The sequence below is a fragment of the Vigna unguiculata genome, chromosome 11 (genome assembly GCF_004118075.2).
Source record: "Vigna unguiculata cultivar IT97K-499-35 chromosome 11, ASM411807v1, whole genome shotgun sequence".
Taxonomy (NCBI): domain Eukaryota; kingdom Viridiplantae; phylum Streptophyta; class Magnoliopsida; order Fabales; family Fabaceae; genus Vigna; species Vigna unguiculata.
Genome location: NC_040289.1, coordinates 40,820,682 through 40,840,597, shown reverse-complemented (window position 1 = coordinate 40,840,597; position 19,916 = coordinate 40,820,682). Strand labels below are relative to the sequence as shown.

The 19,916-nt window shown below is 31.6% G+C and overlaps 3 protein-coding genes and 1 pseudogene across 5 annotated transcripts; 1 reads left to right on the top strand and 3 right to left on the bottom strand.

Annotated features, from left to right (window-relative positions):
* Nucleotides 1–3,071: 3,071 nt before the first annotated feature.
* Nucleotides 3,072–5,181, bottom strand: LOC114169885 (serine/threonine-protein kinase-like protein At3g51990). Its single transcript, XM_028055265.1, has one exon. It carries the CDS (start codon nucleotides 4,925–4,927, stop codon nucleotides 3,413–3,415), a length of 1,515 nt encoding a protein of 504 aa, XP_027911066.1. The 5' UTR covers nucleotides 4,928–5,181; the 3' UTR covers nucleotides 3,072–3,412.
* Nucleotides 5,182–10,303: 5,122 nt separating this feature from the next.
* LOC114169084 (acyl-CoA--sterol O-acyltransferase 1) lies at nucleotides 10,304–12,065 on the top strand. Its single transcript, XM_028054104.1, has 2 exons — nucleotides 10,304–10,512; nucleotides 10,715–12,065. Exon 2 carries the CDS (start codon nucleotides 10,763–10,765, stop codon nucleotides 11,963–11,965), a length of 1,203 nt encoding a protein of 400 aa, XP_027909905.1. The 5' UTR covers nucleotides 10,304–10,512; nucleotides 10,715–10,762; the 3' UTR covers nucleotides 11,966–12,065.
* Nucleotides 12,066–13,230: 1,165 nt separating this feature from the next.
* On the bottom strand, nucleotides 13,231–15,707 carry LOC114169031 (structure-specific endonuclease subunit slx1). Of its 2 annotated transcripts, none has more exons than XM_028054042.1 (3): nucleotides 15,449–15,707; nucleotides 14,890–14,996; nucleotides 13,231–13,694 (listed from the first exon to the last, which is right to left on the bottom strand). In XM_028054042.1, exons 1-3 carry the CDS (start codon nucleotides 15,655–15,657, stop codon nucleotides 13,501–13,503), a joined length of 510 nt encoding a protein of 169 aa, XP_027909843.1. In that variant the 5' UTR covers nucleotides 15,658–15,707; the 3' UTR covers nucleotides 13,231–13,500. The 2 variants fall into 2 exon arrangements, with proteins under 2 accessions (XP_027909843.1, XP_027909844.1); XM_028054043.1 differs by lacking the exon at nucleotides 13,231–13,694 and adding an exon at nucleotides 14,248–14,617.
* Nucleotides 15,708–16,238: 531 nt separating this feature from the next.
* On the bottom strand, nucleotides 16,239–19,182 carry LOC114168809 (annotated as a pseudogene). Its single transcript, XR_003600757.1, has 6 exons — nucleotides 18,942–19,182; nucleotides 17,905–18,628; nucleotides 17,488–17,713; nucleotides 17,099–17,290; nucleotides 16,850–17,006; nucleotides 16,239–16,702 (listed from the first exon to the last, which is right to left on the bottom strand). The product of XR_003600757.1 is annotated as a pheophytinase, chloroplastic-like (transcript).
* Between the last annotated feature and the right edge of the window lie 734 nt (nucleotides 19,183–19,916).

The window sequence follows — 19,916 nt, the reverse complement described above, 5'->3', positions numbered from 1 at the left end:
TGCATTAAATATCAGTATAAAAAAAGGATTAAAATATCATTATCCTTTGAATTTGGTTTTTATTATCTTCTGCTCCACACAGAACAACTTAAAGTTTAATTACGAATAGAACTCATAATTCTAGTAAGTGTCATAAAAAAATGGAATGAACTATTGTTTTCTATATGTGAAAGGGGATTTTTTTTTGTTAGACATCCTACATTGAGATATTAAGAATCGATTTCGTAAGATTGAGTTAAATTTAAAGTATATTTTTTAATATAGTATTAGAATAATCCAAAAAATTTATTCTAACGAAATTTGTCCTTTGTTAAATCCATTGTTTTATTGTTATCATATCACTATCATATTACTCATAAATATTTAATTTCATATTTTAAATGTTAGGAATCAAAGTGTGAGTCTAAGTCTCAGATTGAGTAAAAATGAGAAAGTTGAGCATCATATAAGGATCAAGGCTCATTAACCCATCGCGTTAAGGTGTTGGGTTGAGAGTGATCTCAATATCTTATGTGGTTGGACTTAAGTCTCATTTTGTTGTGTCTCCCCAATGAAACCAATATATATGTCTAGACGTGAGAAGTGTGAAGCCAATATATATGTCTAGACGTGAAAAGTGTCTTGAAGATCTCATATCCATTAGAGATAAGAACAAATTTTAATATACGAGTAAGTTTAAAACTTAACTTAAAAGTCAATCCCACGATCATAAAGATAAGATAGTTTTTCAATATATAAATGAGTATAAATTTTATTTTATAAATGAATTTTATAAGATTAAATTAGATTTGAAATTCAATTCTTAATAAATGAATTGCTGATCTTGTATCTACATATCGTTTCAATGTTTTTGTATGTGGGTGTACTAATTTTTGTGTTGTTTTATTTAGTATAAGAAAAATGTTATCCTATTATTATAAGAATCTCTAACCTTAGTTCTTATGTGATAGACATGTTAACACATATAACATTTTAAAGAAATAATAGAAATTGGTGGAAGTTATTGAAGTAAGTAATACATGGATGGATGTGGAGTGAGGATTAAGATTCATGATGAAAGGTTGTGTTTGACAATTGCAATGATTAATGTAAACCAACATAGAAGAAGGCTTAGAAAAACAAAAATGGAGGGGTTTGTATGAGAGAGTTGGATGAATGATTGTTAATTTGAGAATCAAAGATGGTGCATTGGTGATTCATCTTATCTTATATATGTCACCTACATTTTTAGAACGCCAAAAGCATAATGGCCAAAGAAGAATTTTATTTATAAGATCGTGAAATATAATAATAATAATATTATTATTATTATTATTATATTATGAAGGAACATAACATCACTTTATTTCATCTGAGTTGATTGGTTTCCAACTACCGGGTCTCACTACCCAACAAACATTGACAATTAAAATATAAAAGTTGTTATTAAAATCATTTTCAACGAACAGAAGTTTCAGAACAAGAACCCAAAACCCTACACTGTCTTTGTCATTTACCCTTGAAATTGTATTAGAAGAAAGCAAGGTTTTTTAATTAAATGTTTTAAGTGAATAAGTAAAAGTAAACAAGTTCAATAATATTTGTTAAAATGAGTATCTACAAGTAAATATACTTTTAGTCGTTATTTTAAATGAAAACTGGAATTAATCTTTATTGAAAATTTTGAATTAATTTAACCTTTTATCTTCATAAATATATAGATTTACTTTTGTAAGTTTATCTGATGTTTTAATCGCGTTTCTTAGTTAACATTAACATCGAAGTGAATATGTGTGAAACGGTGACGTTTTAATCGCGTTTCTTAATTAATATTAACATTAAAGTGAATATGTGTCAAACTGTGTAAACAAACTGAAATACTATAATGAAATAAGATATGTTTGAAACATCAAATAAACTTAATAAAATTTGGTTAAAATGACTAAATCTGCACATTTACATTATTAAGAGACTAAAATAATTCAAAATTTTCGAGAAGTATTGATTTCAATTTTCAAAATTGACAAATCAAAAACATATTTAACCCCGTTATTTCTCGCTATTTATTATTGATCAAGTGAATCTCACTAACAATTAAAACGCGTGACCTTTTTCATTTCTTTTAATAAATTCGGTGAAAAACAAATTTTGGACTAAATAAATTGAATTTGAATTGTTTGTTGGCTTCTTCTTTTTTTACAGTTCTTATATTGTGATTTCAAAATATATTAATGACAAAATAAAAAAAATCAGTAAAAAATCTAAATTCGAAAAGATCACGGAATAAAGCTATAAACTCAAGAATGCATCACATTAATCTTCAGAGATGACCCTGTAGGTCCCTACACAACACTTAATGCATTAGACAGAGAAAGTTCCAAATCCTGGTTGAAAAAAATAACAGGCACAGAAGAATTGTACTGCAGAGAAAAGTAACCGGAAACTTCAACATTTAAAATATTCCCAATTACTGCTACGTAGCTGTCTCTGTTAGTGTTACCTAAGCAGATGCAGTTTTGTGATAATGCAGAGTGATCACAACGTGACGACGAACCAAAACTTTGCTATGGGGTTAGTGGGACCCATCAGACACCACCACTCATGGAAATGGAGACCTTAATCTTTTGTCCCTTTCTCTATGTTTTGTCTAAATTATCTTCATATTCCAAACCACCACATTAATCTACGCCACAATTTTCTGAAACCAAACTTGGTCCAAAGTTAATGATATTTGCTCGATTAAAATATATAATGGATGCAAAGTCTAAGCCAAATTTAACTACTTGCCAAGAAATCTCTTTCTTAATTGCATGTTGTAATTCATTTATCGAAACCTCACTCTTTGCTCAAAAACATATACGAGATAATGACTGCTGAAATATTTTGGTCGTATGAAGAGAGAATAAGAGAATGATAAGGTAATAAATACAGCATACAACAACATGCCATAATTCACATAATTCAAAATCTTGCTTGAAACAACACGAGAAGTTGACAGATAAAAAACCAAAACCTGGTAAAAGAATTGCAAAAAAGGAACACTGGTGTTGTTGAAAATTCATTTGAACTACATACATACATGCAAACAGGTTATTCAATTCAATTCAATTCAACCAACCAGTTTTTACAGTTTTTCAGCTTCATGTATCTGTAATGTAACACAACATCAGTTATAAGTTCCTGAATAATCATATTCATACACTGAGGAGGAAACAAAACCTTTTTCAACAACGTTAAGGGGACATCAGTAATGTGCCCTTCAATCCCAAAAAAAGAAAAACCTACTAAAAATGAAGAGATCATTTCCGAAATCCACAAACAATGAACTAACAACAAATCTACTCAATTTTGCAAGCAAGAAAAGCTCACAAGCCTCGCATCATCATCATCATCATCATCATCATCCAGTAAAATTGTTTCTGCAGTTAATCAACTAGACAACCTCAGCAACCAGAGAGTTCAAATTCAAATTCAAATTCTTCGAATTTGAACCAGAAACCTCGTTCTGTTTTGAAGTGGTCTCATTCTGACCAACAACAATCTGGCCTTTACTCAAGCCAAATGCGTCCTTGTCACTGCCACATGGCTTGTATAGGTTCCTCCCTCTTATGGAATACCTTCCACTGCCAAACCTGGAGCTAGAAACTTGTTCAGCAGATTTAGAACTATGCTCCACCACCCCATCAGAATCTCTCAGAAATTCAGGCTCCTCAGTGGTGGCCATCAAATCCATCAAGTTGCTGCTGAACCCCAAATCAGAATACACCCTTCTGGAATACCTCATTGCAGACTTTGAAAGTCTTCCATCCAAAGCTTCAAACTTTCCCTCTTCCACACCGAATTCACCGTTCCTTGCTTCAACGGGGCGCCCCACAGTCTCAACCATCATGCAAGGGTTGTTGAAACCATTCCAGGAATGAAGAGGCACCAGTTTACACAACCCACAGAGCCATGTAACAACCTCCTTCATGGAGGGTCTTCTCTCTCTGCAAGACCTCACACACTTTGCAGCAATCACAGCCAATTGCTTCCTCACAACAGGATCCTTGGGAGGTGCAATTCTAGGATCATAAACAGCCAAAAGCTTCCCTTTTTTTATGAGGGGAATAGCCCAATCCACGATAGAAGGTGGTGAATAAGTGATGTCAATGGCTTTTCTTCCGCTTATAATCTCCAGCAGCAAAATCCCAAAGCTGAAAACATCGGTTTTGGTGCTCAAATTATCAGGAGTCACATAACAAGGGTCAAGGTAACCCATGGTGCCTGCAGGGGGAGTGGACCTGAGTCTGTAGTCATCAACATGGCCTCTCAGAGCCAAACCAAAATCCCCTAATCTCGCATTGTAGCTCCGGTCGATGAGAACGTTCGCAGACTTTATGTCACGGTGAATCACCGGCGGCGTCGAGGAGTGAAGCGTGTCAATGGCTTTCGCGGTTTGCAGAGCCAGACGAATCCTCCTACCCCAATTGGGAGGCCTTGGAGAGGAATGAAGAACATCGTAAAGGGTCCCATTGCTCATGAACTCCACCACCAAAAGCCTGTCTCTTGAATCGTTCGTGAAACCCACCAAATTCACCAACCTGGGGCTCTGGATTTTCGACAAGATGTCGATCTCGTTGTCCACCTCGTTCGTGATCTCCACCGGCGCGGAAGACGACACCACCGGTCGAGGAACAACAACCCCGTGATGATGCGGCCGCGACGGCCGCTTCACCGCCACGGGACGCCCCCGAACCACCGCCTTGTACACATACCCGTGACTCCCTTTTCCGAGAAGCTTCCGGTCGGAGAAGCCATTGGTAGCAGCTTCAAGGTCGCTGTACTGAAACTCCTGGATCTTGATGCTGCTTCTCTCTTTCTCTTTCTCTTTCTCTCTGGAAGAAGAAGCCACCGAATCGGAAGTTGAAACTGCGGATTCGGCTCTGCAAGAAAGGTATAGATACCCCATCTGAATTGGGTTTTGTGTGTGCCCTTTTGGAATCTCTGAATCTAAGAAGAGACCAAAACGAGTGAAGTGGAGGTGGAGATGAACCAGAAGAAGATATAGATAGATAGATGAAACCAAACCCAACAAAACAAAGCAGAGAAAAGATTTGGGGTAAGAGATAAATAATGTCTTCGTGAGTGTTCCAAAAATCAGTAGTAGTATCACAATAACGTTTGTTTATGTCTGTTGTGTTGTGTTTATTATGGGATTGCAAAAATGTGCAAACGTTTCATCATTTATTATTAAAATTAAATGCTCTGTGTGTATCTTGGGAGATGTGAATGTGTGTCTCTCTCTCTACAAATTTGACAGAGAAAAAAAAAAGAGAAAGTAGGGACCCACCCTCGCAAGAATCTCAAGGTCCATCATTTATTTATTTATAAAATAATAATAATAATAATACTATGTAATTTATTTTAGATTTAATTATTTTGATGATACTTCGTATATACGTGTTAGTTTGATATATATTTTTAAAGACGTGTCAATTTAGTTTAAATTGTTTAAAAAATATTTTAATCAGATTTTTTTAAATAAAAATTACTAAAACTATTAATTTAACTCATGATTTTTATCATTAAATTTTAATATGAATATATGTATCAATATTATTAATTATGTTAGTAATTTTTTTTAAAAAAAACTTAATTAAAATATTTTTTAAAAAATAATATATTTTTAAAAGTAAATATCAAACTAACACATCTAAATCAGAATGGATATTATCTGAGTGACTAAATATTTATTATATCATATAGTTTTTTACACAGCATAAAATATTGTACAAAATTAACGTACATCTCACGTTTCTCTTCCAGAAAGTACAGGGAAAGGAAAATAAGATGATTTTGGTGTTTGTATTGTTGTTTGTTTACGAAGGTTTGGTGTGCCCTTAAATTGGGTCATACCAATTAAGAAAACTCACGGGTTGGCTTCACATGTGATGTACTTCAACTTTTACTTTTTTTTCTTCTTTTTTTTTTTCTCTTATTGTGCCAGCCAATAGATTTGGAAAAAGATATAGGAAAAGACATATTCCATTTACTCAGTTTTAATTTATTTTTTCTGATAACGTAGAAAAAATAATTATCAAGAATTCTAGAACACGTTATTTTCAAACGTTTTATTTACTTCTTTATTAAGACAGCGTTTTCTTTGATTTAATAACCATTTTGTTTGGAACACTTACAGTGACTGGTATATTTTAATATGAAATTGATAACTTAATAACTCTAAATAAATTTTTTCTTAAAAACATTAATTAACTTTTCTTTGATATGATGTCTAACATCTGTTAAAATATTACTCAAAATCATAATTTAAGACCCAATGTCACCTTCAGACAAATTCATTGATTTGTCAACCGCGTTATTTATAAATTTATAAATAAAAACCAATTTAAATTTGGCCATCTAGAGTTTTATATATATATATATAACATTTTGGTAGAATTTATAATTTAAAGATGTTACAATTTAATTTAGAGAATAATAAAGTAATTTTAACTTAGAAAACTTCAAAGAAGAAGAAACAAAACTTAGACCAAGTCAATAAAATATCTCTACTATGAAGTAAGATGTAAAATCTCTTTAACACATTACACCTGTTTGGATAGTATATGACAATCTCTGAATCTCACAAAGTCTCGCGGAGTCACTACTTTTTGTTCAAATTTTTTTATTCTTTTTTTGTGCTAAATAACTATGAACTAAAGATGCTTTTCGTCTCTAAATCATTTTAAAAAATTTGTACTTTTGGTTAACCAAAATTGTATACATGTAAAATATTATCCCAAATAAATGCAAAGTATTTTTCATTACAAGGAAAATTCCACAATAAATTATAATATAACTTTTACGTGTAGTTTGCTGAAGGCAATATTTTACACGACTTTGTAAAATATAAAGACGAAATGCATATTTAATTTATTTAAAAAATTTTGTGAGTGGTATCAATTGTTTTATGACAAAGATTAAGTGTGTTGAAAATAGTTGTGTTATAACTAATGACTATAATTTTTTGTCTATTAGTACATGTTCGATCTTAACCGTTGGTATTAGAATCAAGATCATAAATCTAATTCTTGGTGAACAATTGTTAATGGAGAGATTGTTGCGGATTGCACAATTATTCTATGATGAATGCAGATGGACCAAGTCACAATCCAATAGTAAAATTTCTAATAAGACAATTATTGAAGGAACAATTTCGATTGTCGTGTGACAAAGATTAGGTAGGTCAAGAAGAGTTACTTTCGATCATAATAAAAATAAAACATGATTTTTAAAAATAATTTAAAGACGAAAAAACACATAATTTTAATTAAATTAAAATGGAAACATTATAATATATGGGCCCCTATATAGAAATTAATGAGAAGTTGGTATGTTCTGTTACGCACATCAAACCAACCCAATTAGTTAGTGGACACTTCACTTCTGAGCCCAATAAGCCTAATATGGACACTGCCCTTCACCAAACTCGAAAGGCACCCCATAACTTCCAAACTCTTCACAAATAACTAACCACAAACATTAAAAACAGTTAGTTATAGAACAACATAAAATTTTCCTCTTCCTTATCATCTTATGTAGTTATCACCATGAGTTCATGTTACCATTTAAGGTTTTCAATGTTTGAATTACTTATCTAATCCAATAATAAGTTATTATCTGTATGTTCATAATTATTTTTGGCCATAAGAGGAATGATAGTGTCACCAGATTTGTTGTGTTTGATGGTTTTGGCTTTGGTTGGTGAGATGGTGAAGTGTCCATTGATTCTGGTATTTGGTACAACACATTGTAAGTAAGGTCAATTCTATTGGAGTTTTTTTTTTTATGGGTTAAATATAATTTTGGTCTCTTACCTTTTAGTGAATTTTGAAATTAGTTAATTTTAAAATTTTAAACCAATTTAGTCTTTTACCTTTCAAAATACTTGAATTTAGTCATTTTAATCAAATTTCGTTAGATTTATTTGATGTTTTGTACGTATTTCATAATTGTATTTGTGTTGTTTATACTATGTGACACATTTTTACTTTAATATTAAGTCAAATACTATTATGAAACGCGCTTGAAATATACAAAATTTGATTAAAAAGATTAAATTCACATATTTCGAATTAAGGACTAAATTGGTTCAAAGTTTCAAAATAAACTAATTTTAAAATTATTAAAAGTTAAAAGACAACAACATATTTAACTTTCTTTTTAGTGATGTACTTTATTAACCATGAATGTGTCATATTTGACTATACTAAATTTAATAATTTATTTATGTAAAAAAATGTCTTTTTCTCATAATTGGACCATATGCTAAGATTTTTTGACTGTGACTAGTTAACATTACTGGTCAATGTAATCAACCCGACATTATTAAAATATCGCTTGTACTAATCAAATTATACATAAAGAAATACTAAATGAATATAATATCTAAACTTTGTAATACATAAATTAAAATCAAACATGATTTCAACATTAAACTATTTGTGATTTAATATTAAAAGAAAAAAACAAAACTAAAAAAATGAGTTTTTTACAATAATTAAAATAAAATTTGACAGTATCTGTAAGGACTCAAAAATATTTTATTTTTTTTAGTAATCTGTGATTGTGATAAAAATTCATGTTCCTCGTTTATTTAAAATATTATTAAACATCATCGCGCGATAAATTAAGCATTTTTGTGATCAATAGTTAACATTGAATTGTTATTAATACTACATACGATGTATTTTTAAAGTAAAGATAATTTATTTTTATGAATTTTAATTAAAATAGATTAATGATTGTTAAAAAAATCGAGGCTTTAAAATTAGAAAGTTTAAAACATTACCAAAGTCGATATTAATCAATTATCAATACATAAAAACAAATTTAATATCGTACCGAGCTCAAAATTCTTGCTCATTTATATATTACTCAATTTATCCATTTTTTCCCGGTTTTCTTTACATTTATATTTGAATTGTTTTAAATATATACTTGTAATAGTTGTTTATTTTCGTTAAAATAATTTTGTAAAATCAATTCAACATTATTTTAGTTTCCATTTTTATAAATATACCTTTTTAGCGTGATGATTAATCTTAAACAAAATTAAATATTTTAAGTTTTTTCCCGAAAACTTTTATCTTAAAATACTCATTTAAGAAAGTAACAAAAATAAAAGATTACAAGTAAGTTTTTTTTATTTTATTTTGATGTTAATATTTTTAACTTTAACGTGCAAATAAATTTTTAAGAAAAAGAAAAATTAACCCAACCATTGTCGAGATTGCACGATTTGCTGTACTTTGATAACTTAAGACTTAAGAGGATTAAAAAAAATCGATTGACTACTTTGAGTCCTTTATTTATTTATTTATTTTTTTAATTTGAAAGTAATGTTGCTTAAGAAAGACGTCTTCAATTTAGTTATACCTTTAAATATTTAAGTTTTAAATTAAAAAAAAATTGAAATGAAGAAAACAGTATACATAACAAAATTGTAATATTAAGATAGGAAAAGTTATAACTAACTTAAAAAGTATGAAAATTAATTTTAAAACAATGAGAAGCCAGATTTAGGAAAATTAATTTAGAAAGTGACAAGTATGTTATATATTTTATAGATATTCATTTTTTTTTTATAAATTTTAAGTTAAAATAAATTAAACATACATGGATATATGCGAGGTAGATAATTATAAATAAATGAATGTATAGATCTATTAAACTCTTAAAATATACATTGGAAACCAGTGAATTTGAATATGAATATAATTAATTTGAGAGTAGGAAGAATTAATTAATATCTAAAAAAAATGCAATTTTAAACATGAAAGATTTAAATTATTTATTCTGATATTTGAAAGGGAAAAATATTTAATTTTTTATTCCAAAAGTAATCATTTAAGATATTTCTAAATTATTTATTAAATTTTACCAAATAGCACTGTATTAGCAAAGAAAATCAACAAAACAAAACAAAACAAGATTTAAATCAGCTCCACATTCACATTAAAAACCGAATTTTCTATATTTTTAATTATTTGATAAATATCTTACGACGGTTATTAACATCTGTCATAAAACCATAAGGCCTTGTATGAAATTTTCAATAATTTTTTTTTGATGAAATTTCAAACGGCAGATATTTTTTATTTGCATTTAATATTTAATAACTTGATTCAGGTTGAAGCTATAGAATGACTTGGAATCTCTGCAGCCAAGTTCTTATCCATAGCTTGGTAAACCGTTGGATGCATCGGACGGTTGAGAAAATAAGTCAACGAAGTCAAACATTTATTCTATCTCTGTATAGTTTTTCCATAACAGGCGAATTTTACCATCTGCAGTTATCGTTCTTCCAATATTAGCCTCTGCTTTTCATCTCTTATTTAGATAATTACCCAAAACCCTCAACAAAATCAAAAACAACACATCAACATCATCGTTTCAATGGCAAAAGATTTTAGCTTCAATTTTGGCTGCTGCATCGAACATCATAGAAGAAAGAAAAAACATTGAATTTGATGTTTTTCACGTTACAGCAAGGTATTATTATTAACATTTTTATGTGCCATTGATAATGAATAGAAAAATCATAAATGCAAATTAAATTATATAATTTCAATATCGTGTGTAGTGTAGATTCTATAACAAAGACGCTGCAAAGTTTGAACATTAAAACTAACAAACAACACTTGCTCACAGATTCATTCTGCAATCTTCTGAGAATTGCTCTGTTTCATTTCAGAGTTCTGGTTTTGCAGAAGATAATATCAGAATCTGGTTTATTGCAGCTATGGAGGGTGAGATTATGAATCTCATGAAGGTGTGGTTCTCAGTTGTGGTATCTTTATGCTACTGTTATTGGATCCGAAAGCTTGTTCCTGCCGGAAAAATACGACTCTTCCTTTTTCTTCCGATCATCTTCTTATACATTGTTCTTCCTCTGAGTCTTTCTTCTGTGCACTTGTGTGGCACCACAGGGTTCTTCATTGCGTGGCTCGGAAACTTCAAACTCTTGCTCTTAGCTTTCGACAAGGGACCTCTCTCTTCCGACACATTCATCTCTCTCCCACGTTTTGTCGCAGTGGCATGTCTCCCCATCAAGATCCAACAAAACCAAACACCTTCTACCACCATCCAATGTTCTTCATCTAAAAATGAAAATAAAAATGGTAACACCCCACATTCAGATCCGTCCAAAAGTTCCGGTTTTGACACCAACCCATCTTCGATAAAGCCAAACTCTGTTACCCAAACCAAACAAAAAAACTTGTCCAAAACGGGCGGTGCTACTACGGGTACCCCACTTCTAGGGTATGCCCTAAAGGGTGTTGCTGTGGGCGTTCTGGTGAAGATCTATGACTACAGTGAGAGTATTAATCCGAAGGTGATTATGTGCATGTACTGTTTCCACATTTACTTCATGTTGGAAATAATCTTGGCGGCGGTTGCGGCGGCGGCGAAATCCATGCTGGGGATGGAGCTGGAGCCGCAGTTCAATAATCCACTGCTCTCGACCTCGCTCCAAGATTTCTGGGGAAGGAGATGGAATCTCATGGTCACCAGCATCCTCCGGCCAACGGTGTACGATCCGACGGTGAAAGCCGCATCGAAGGTTGTTGGTCGCCGGTGGGCCCCACTACCGGCGGTGATGGGCACGTTCGTGGTGTCGGGTTTGATGCACGAGTTGATACTGTTCTACCTGGGGAGGTTGGAGCCCACCTTTAGAATGACGTGTTTCTTTCTCCTTCATGGGATGTGTTTGATGGTGGAGATTGCGTTGAAGAGGACCCTCACCGGCAGGTACCGGTTGCCGAGGTTTCTGTCGGGGCCTTTGACCGTCGTGTTTGTCATGGCCACCTGCTTTTCCCTGTTCCTGCCGGAGTTCATCCGGTGTCGGATTGAAGTCAGAGCGTTTGAGGAATACGCCGCCTTGGGCCACCTCCTTACACCTCTCAGTTCGTCGTTCTCGGCTATTTTTCTTAACAAATCTTAGCAACTAGGGATAAATAATTTTTATGAGTATATCTTTATTATTATTACCGACGAAAACACAGCATGAGTGTGTGTTCTGTCTTTTAATTCTTATACAAATTTTGAGGAATAATATTTATTTTTAAATATATAATTAATTTTTAATTAGTTGTTAAATATAATATTAGAAAAATAAAAAATATATATAGAAAGTATTTTTAAAATAATGATCAAAGATGAAAGAAAATTTTAAAATAATGATTAAAAATAAATTATATATAAAATAATCAATTTTTAAAATAATAATTAAAAATAAATTTTGAAAAGCGGAAAATATCCTCTCTGAAGTGTTTTTTCCTTTGTTTTGTTACTGTCTTGAAAAAAGTTTACATTTACACTTATCCATTTTCTTGTCCCTTTCAACACATAATAAAAATAATAATATTTATATTTTAAATAATTTTTTTCTAAATTATTTTATATTTTAAAATAAAAGAGTTCTTTTATTGATGTTGGAAGGTGATGAATGAAAAATTGGACCTTTATTTATAATCATCCATCACCCATTTTATCTTGTTATAAGTGTGTGAAAAAGTAGGATAGAACACACTTACAAAAAATTTTGGATAGAACAAACATATCGAAAAAAAAAATGGATAGAACACACTTATCAAAAAGAAAGACAACGACTTAAATGTTCATAAATCAAGAGTTCACGATGGAACTTTAAAATTACACGATTTTAGTATTAACTTTAAAGAAATATTACTTAACATTTTGTTATTATTATTAAATCATATCATACGAGAATGCTTATACAAATAATAACATGAATAATTTTGAATTCATATTATATGATTGATTTTTATGAGTATCCAATAGATTAATTATTTTAGTTTTAAAAAAAAAAACTTCAATTTTAATGTTCAAATGTTTATTAAAGTTAAACATGTATCATAAAGTGATAAAAAAACGATTTACATTAAGTCCATTACTAATATATGAAATAAGTTAAGAAAAAACTGTAAAAATATTCCAGTATCAAATTAGAAGTCAACATAACAATGAGAACAAAACACAAATAAATACTTATTTTATGAACTGAAATCAACATTTCATAATTAACTAAATACCTAATTTGAAAAATAACTTATTAAAACCCAAAATAAAGATGGATTATTAAAACCTCAAACTTATTTACCTCAATAAATTTATTTAAAACAATATATTAAAATCTTTAAAACCCAAAACAATATAATTCGTACCACTGCATCATCATGCTTCGTATACTCAATAACTGCTTTTATATTCAACCTTCAGTCACTCTCATGTTGGTATATACAAAGACCTTAAGAACCAATAAATGTTAGCAACACCCCTTCTGAAATATTCTTTACTATTACTTAAATTTATTAAAAATCATACAAAATTGTGGACTTTACTTTTTATACAAAAGGGTGTTGCTGAATTTTTTTCTTAAATATATGACCTATATTTTGCCACATGAACTTAGTTCAATTGATTAAAACACATACATAATATACATTGGCAGTTGAATCACGATGGATCCAAAAGCCAAATGAATTCTAAGTGAGTGCAGTCGAGTGAACCTTTCACTTTTTTCAAAGCTGCTTGTCTGTGTCGCAGCAGAGGTAATGATGGATCTTCACTTTCTTCAGAGAGATGTTCATTTTTATTTTTGCGGGGAGCTCTCTTTGATATAGCTTTCCATTTTGATTCAAATATACTAGCTACAATGATCAAGAAAAACGAAACCAGAATGCTTCAGCTTCTTAGTTAAGAGAAAGTGGCAATACTGAAATCATTAACCAAGCATACACAAAAAGATGTGACAATCTTGCATAGAAACAGTATCCCAGTGAATTCAGTAAAAGATAGCTGGATTATTATGTTGCAAAGAGGGCTTTGATGGATCTTTACTGAGGGGAGAATTCACCGAGGAGACACAACAGTGAAATATGAGTTTAACCATGACATTACTCTCAACCCAAAACTTTAAAATAATAAGTTCATATGTTTTCATTTTTATATAATATTTCACTTTCTTATTTCTCTACAACGTGAGATTTAGACTCACACTTGAAAATTGTTGACTTCAGGTATTGCAAAAGATAAAACAAAAGAGTGGAGGAATTATGTGTCGGTGCAAAAGATAAAAAAACCTCAAATTTCCAATCACCATTAGATTAAAATGGCTATCAAATAGCTAACCTCAAGACAAAGATACATATGGTGCCTAAAAAGAAAACAGATTACAGGGCAATGCAGTAAAAATGAGAAATATAAATCAATACATAAATTTCATCTTATTTCTCATCTCAGCACTCAGTTACATTACATCAGATTACTATAAAGCTAAGAAAATGCCCCATTGGCTAGTAAAACAAATGATTTCATTACAAACAACAGAAATTAATTAGTTTATTGGGCTATTTGCCAATTAGTTAAACTGTTTCTTGTCTGTGTTCTATCTATTTCTTCATCTTATTGTAATTTGTATGCCTTCTTGTAATTTGTAATCTATTTCCTCAGGTAAAGGAATTGGTATTATTCCCAAGTCAGGAAATTGATCACGATAAAAATTTGTGCACAGGAGAGTAAGAAAACCGAAGGTAGTTTCCTGAAAACAACATTTCTGGACTCAAAGAAGGTCCTGTTTTCAACAACAACATAGTTAAGGATAGAGTTCGCATTAGACACAAAAACTACAACACAACTACATCATGTAATTAGCAGGTGGCTTGTCACAAATAGCACCCAACAAACAGAAAACATCGAACCGAAAATATCCTTAAAAAAATCTACAAGAACATTAAAAAGAAATCATCAATTTTCTGCCTCCATAAAAGTTGAGCCTATAACAACAGAAAAACAATCATGTAGTACCCTGATGTACGTAAAAGAACACAAAAACCAGACATATACCTTCACGTCGGTCTGCAAAACCGCAAATGAGGCATGCACAAATCCAAGGCCTTCCAGCACGGGATGCCTTTGCACCACCGTTAAGTTCCCCGTTGTGCTGCTTCAAACTACATCAATTAAGTAAGAATCAAACGTCTATTATTACTTTAACTTCAGTGTAAATTGCAAACACAATTTCGTAAAATTAAAAAAATTGCAAAATCAGCTAGATCAAAAGAACAAATATTGAATGGGGTGTATGAGAGCTCATTAACGCAAGGATTTTTACATTCGTCAAACTTTAGCTTAACTAGTATCCCAAACTGGAGATTCCTGGGCCAAAAATCCTATGAAATTTTACATTACAGAACAAAGGCATTGTAGTTTACCTCGGAATGCGAAAAACATAGACACGAGGATACAAAAGCACGACACTTTTCACACGTAAATACAAAAAAATAAAAATAAAATCAGCACCCAGAAGACAGAATGAGAAATTAAATCAGATGACAAATTAATCGAAAACTGAAGTTAAAAGAGAGGCATGATTCAGCTGGGAAGATCGGAAAATTGAACTTACCGGCGAGGGAAGTTGTTTGTGATGCCAACATAGGTTTTGATTGGATGGTTGGTGGAAAGGATGAGATAAACACACCATGACTCTGACTCTGGTTTTGGTTTGGCATCGAATTTTAGTTCTGATTTTGTCGGAGAGGACGATTTAGATAATTTAGGGTTTGGATTAGGGCATTTGATGGAACGAAATTGGGTAGACAGCGTTCTCATCATCTACCTCTGTACCGTTGGAGCAGTTACTCGCGTAGCCAGCCATTTCAAACAACAAATATTATAATTCGTTAAATTTACAATAAAACTTTTCGGTGATAAGATTCAGCGGAACTTAAATTATAATTTTAAATTTTAAATTTTAAATTAAGCATACCTTTCTTACAAAATTCAATTCAACTTAATTATATTTTACTGCATCAATTTTATTTAAAAAATATTTAATTGTATCGATTCCGTAAAAAAGAAAAAGTTAAAAATGTTTTTTGTCTCTCAAATTTCAGTAAATCTTGAAATTAGTCCATATTCGAAACCTTATATCAATTTAGTCTTTGATCTTTAAAAAATGTGGATTTAATCATTTTTACCAAATTTTGTTAAATTTATTTTACACTTCAAACGCATTTTATGATAATATTTTAATTAACATTAAAGTAAAAATGCGTCAAACAGTGTAAATAATTCAAATATTATCATAAAATGCAGTTGAAACGTCTTATAAACTTAACAAAATTTGGTTAAAAAAATTAAATTTACATATTTTTAAGATAAATAACTAAGTTGGTTAAAAATTTTAAAAATGAACTAATTTCAAATTTCATTCAAACTTAAAGGATCCAAATGATATTTAACCCAAAAAAAATGACTTAATTAGAGACCGGTGTTTAATGGTTGCAAAACATCCAACAATGACGATTGATTCTCATTAATAACTAATGTACATGGCACAAACAAATAATAACTAATGTACATTATTTCCTTCATAAGAGGAATGTTGTGCCACAGCTTCGTCATGTCATTGAGATTTAGCTGCTGAATTTCTCAACCTGGAACGAGGATTATCGATGTAAGATCTTATTCTGTCCAAAATGGAGATTCTGGAGCCGAAGAATCTCACCATGGTTGATTTTCTTGAACCTTCTCTCATAAATTCTAACTCCCACACATTACCTTCTTCCTCAGAGACCAAGTCATCAAGCAGTGGCAGTGAGATAGAACCTTGAGACTCCACATTTTTTATCCACCCACGTAGCAAGAAATTTATCACCTACATATCATAGCAACGCTTTAAAGTATTATTTTTCGATATCGGTGTTTGATAAAACACAAGTGAAAGAATTAAAAACAGAAGATATATGATATCTTTATCGTTATCGACCGATTTCTTGCATGGAAGAAATTGTGATGTATGTACCTCAGGAACTTCATCATGAGGACAGTGACCAGCAGGGCTTATTTGATAATATGCAGCTTCAGGAACCTTGCTTTTAACTTGGACTCCCCAGAGTGGCTTTACCCAGGGATCTTCTCTTCCGTACATGAGGCAAATTGGCACATTCATTCTTCCACATCTAAAATGCAAACAAACTCAAAATCATTATTAGGTTGGAACCAAAAATCTAATACCAGTTAGTTACTCAGTTAGAGAAGAAGTAATGTGCACCTGGATAATGATTCATTGAAAGATAACTCTGCTTGAGGAGCACACATGATCGAAGCAAAAGCTGCTGATGCTGCAGGATGCCGTGTGGTTTCTACAATGTGTGAAATTAAACCGTCTACCTTCGTTGAATGGTCTGCATAAACCTGATTCAGTACCTCTGCAATACTTGCAGGATCACTAATTTTCTCCCACCTAAAGAGGAATAAAATCACCTATTTAATCAAACATTTCAGGTTTTAACAATTAAATTTTGTTAAATTTTGTTAGGATAGACTCTAAGGCATGATTCTGGTACCATATTAAGAAGTAAACTTTAAATCTAACTCAACTTACATCGAAAACACGCTAACATGTGTACGAAGCAAAACATAAAATGAAGTGTTACTTACACCAACTCTGTGAGTCTTCTTACACTTGCTGGTAGGGGAAATGTTCCAGCCCAAGGAAAAATATTTGCTAGGCGTGGATTCTTATTTGGATTAGGAAGAAACCCCAAAAGGGTGTTGCATTAAGAAGTGTGACACCTTTCACTAAATCAGGGTTACGTGCCGCAAAATACAATGCCACATATCCTCCCAGTGAGTTCCCCACAATGTACACTGCTTCACCAATGACCTGCACAAAACCAATTTCATGGTCGATGTCCACAAACAAAGGTACTTCCTTACCGAACTACACCAAATCATCCTATTTTAGTAATAGACTTTAAACCTAATTCAACCTCGTAAAATTGATTTATATCAACCTCGTAAAATTGATTTATAAGATAAGATTTACATTCAGTTATACACTATAAGCTTCTCAACCTCTTCTATGAAGTGTCGAACTTGATCATGCCATAAATCAATGGAGTACACAAGATTAGTGGCCCAGGGTTGCGTTTCATCTCCGAAGCCCCATGAAGAACCATTTCCATTTGAAGTAGGATCTTCAAAGGGCAAGGACAATCCTTGGCCTAGAAAATCCAGTGCCCAAACTCTGTTATCACGCCCCAAATCTCTCAGTTGCTTTTCATAATGGAAAGATCCAACACCAAAACCAGGAAGAAAAAGAACAGGTGGAGAATCCACGTTCTCACACCCTGCCTTATCGTAGTGAACGTTGAGTTTAGGCCTCCATTCCCAAAAACAACTACTGATCGGAGCACCACATTCTCCATTTGACCCATCTGGTAAACCTGGAATCACAACATTCGTAGTTGCAGACTCTTCTATCCCTGAAATATCTGTTAAATCCTTTTCACCATTAATCACATACCCCTCGTATCTGTCACTATAAGCCTTGCAATTGATTCTTTTACACCCTTCAGTAACAGTCACAGACCCAACCAAATCTCTTTGCTGCTCCTTGTTTTCATGAAATCTCACTGATCCTCTTCTATAAATGGTGTTGCTATAACAAACTCCACGCTCTCTGAAAATGGGAAACCGTGAATTTGAACATTTTTCATCCGATTTCCTCTGCAAGTTCACCACTTGACAGCATGGTCCAGAGCTATACGAGAGAATTTCCATACCCAGATACTGAATTCTGCAATAATCACCCCCACCAAATGAACTTGTGATGATCATCGTAAAGAAAGGAATAAAAAGGTAGAATTCATAGTTTGGAAGTTAAAATTGTTTTTTTTTTTCATCTATCAAACAAAACCAGTAATGTCTTTAACTGTTTATACAGTGTCTTTAGAAGCATAATCAAGGGATAGAATAGAAGAAAGAGCAAACAGAATTAACCAGAAACACAAGCATGGAATAGGAACACATCAATTTACAATCTTTTTTTCTTTTTTCTTTTCATGCATATTTAATTCGAACGATAATTAAAAAAAGGAAAAAACAGTGACCTACGACAATGTACCCTTTAATTTAATGAAGGAAGTGACATGAGAATCTGCTTCTCTTTTGAAACCTCGCAGGTTTTAAGGAGATTCCGACTTGTTCCTCCTTTCTAGGAAGGTTTTTCTTCCTTCATAAGCCAAGTAGAAAAAAATCTGAACTTTTTGTTTCATATTCTGCGACTTTGAGAAGAAGAAAAATGAATAAAATAGCGCTGGGAGATGCAGATGACAAACGAGAAAGACAACACATGTCAGACAAACTACAGAAAAAACTAAAATGACAACAGTTATATTATACCAGTTATATAATAATTTTTTTATAAATATCATTTTTCGTGGTCTTCATGTTCTTTATTTTTGTTTTATAAAAGTAAAAAAAATATACAAGTTATTCGTACAAAAGTAATTTCTCACGTGGAAACATCGACAGCCACGAACATGGTGAATGCAGATTTCTCTATCCAAATAATATTTAAAAATTATCTGAATGTTTTATGTCAAATTACAGAGTCGTGTATGTTTTTTTTCTTTTTTTAAGAGATATTTTAGCTTCAAACTTGTATGTGATGGTGAAGTGCAGTGATGAGCTCATAGCAACAATCTTTCATTATCAATGGATGAAATTTTATCTGAAGATTTTTCATGTGCTTTCATTGCTTTATTTTAATTTAATTCACGTATTTTACGTAAACGGAATATTTCATAAGAAAAAGAAAAAACGTGCTTCTAGAATAATTTGATTTGGTCTTTCTTTAGGGGGTTTCTTCCCGCAACACCAAGTATTTCTTATGTATTTTCAAAAAAATTTAAAATTTTAAAAATATCCTTTAATCATTTGAGTGAAGTTACGTAATTTATACTATCAAAATTGTTTTTCAGTTGTCAACTTTTGGTGAAAAATATTTATAGAAGTCAAAATATGTAATCAGAAATCGACTTTCGAAAATCAAAATATATAATTGGAAATCAACTTTCGAAAGT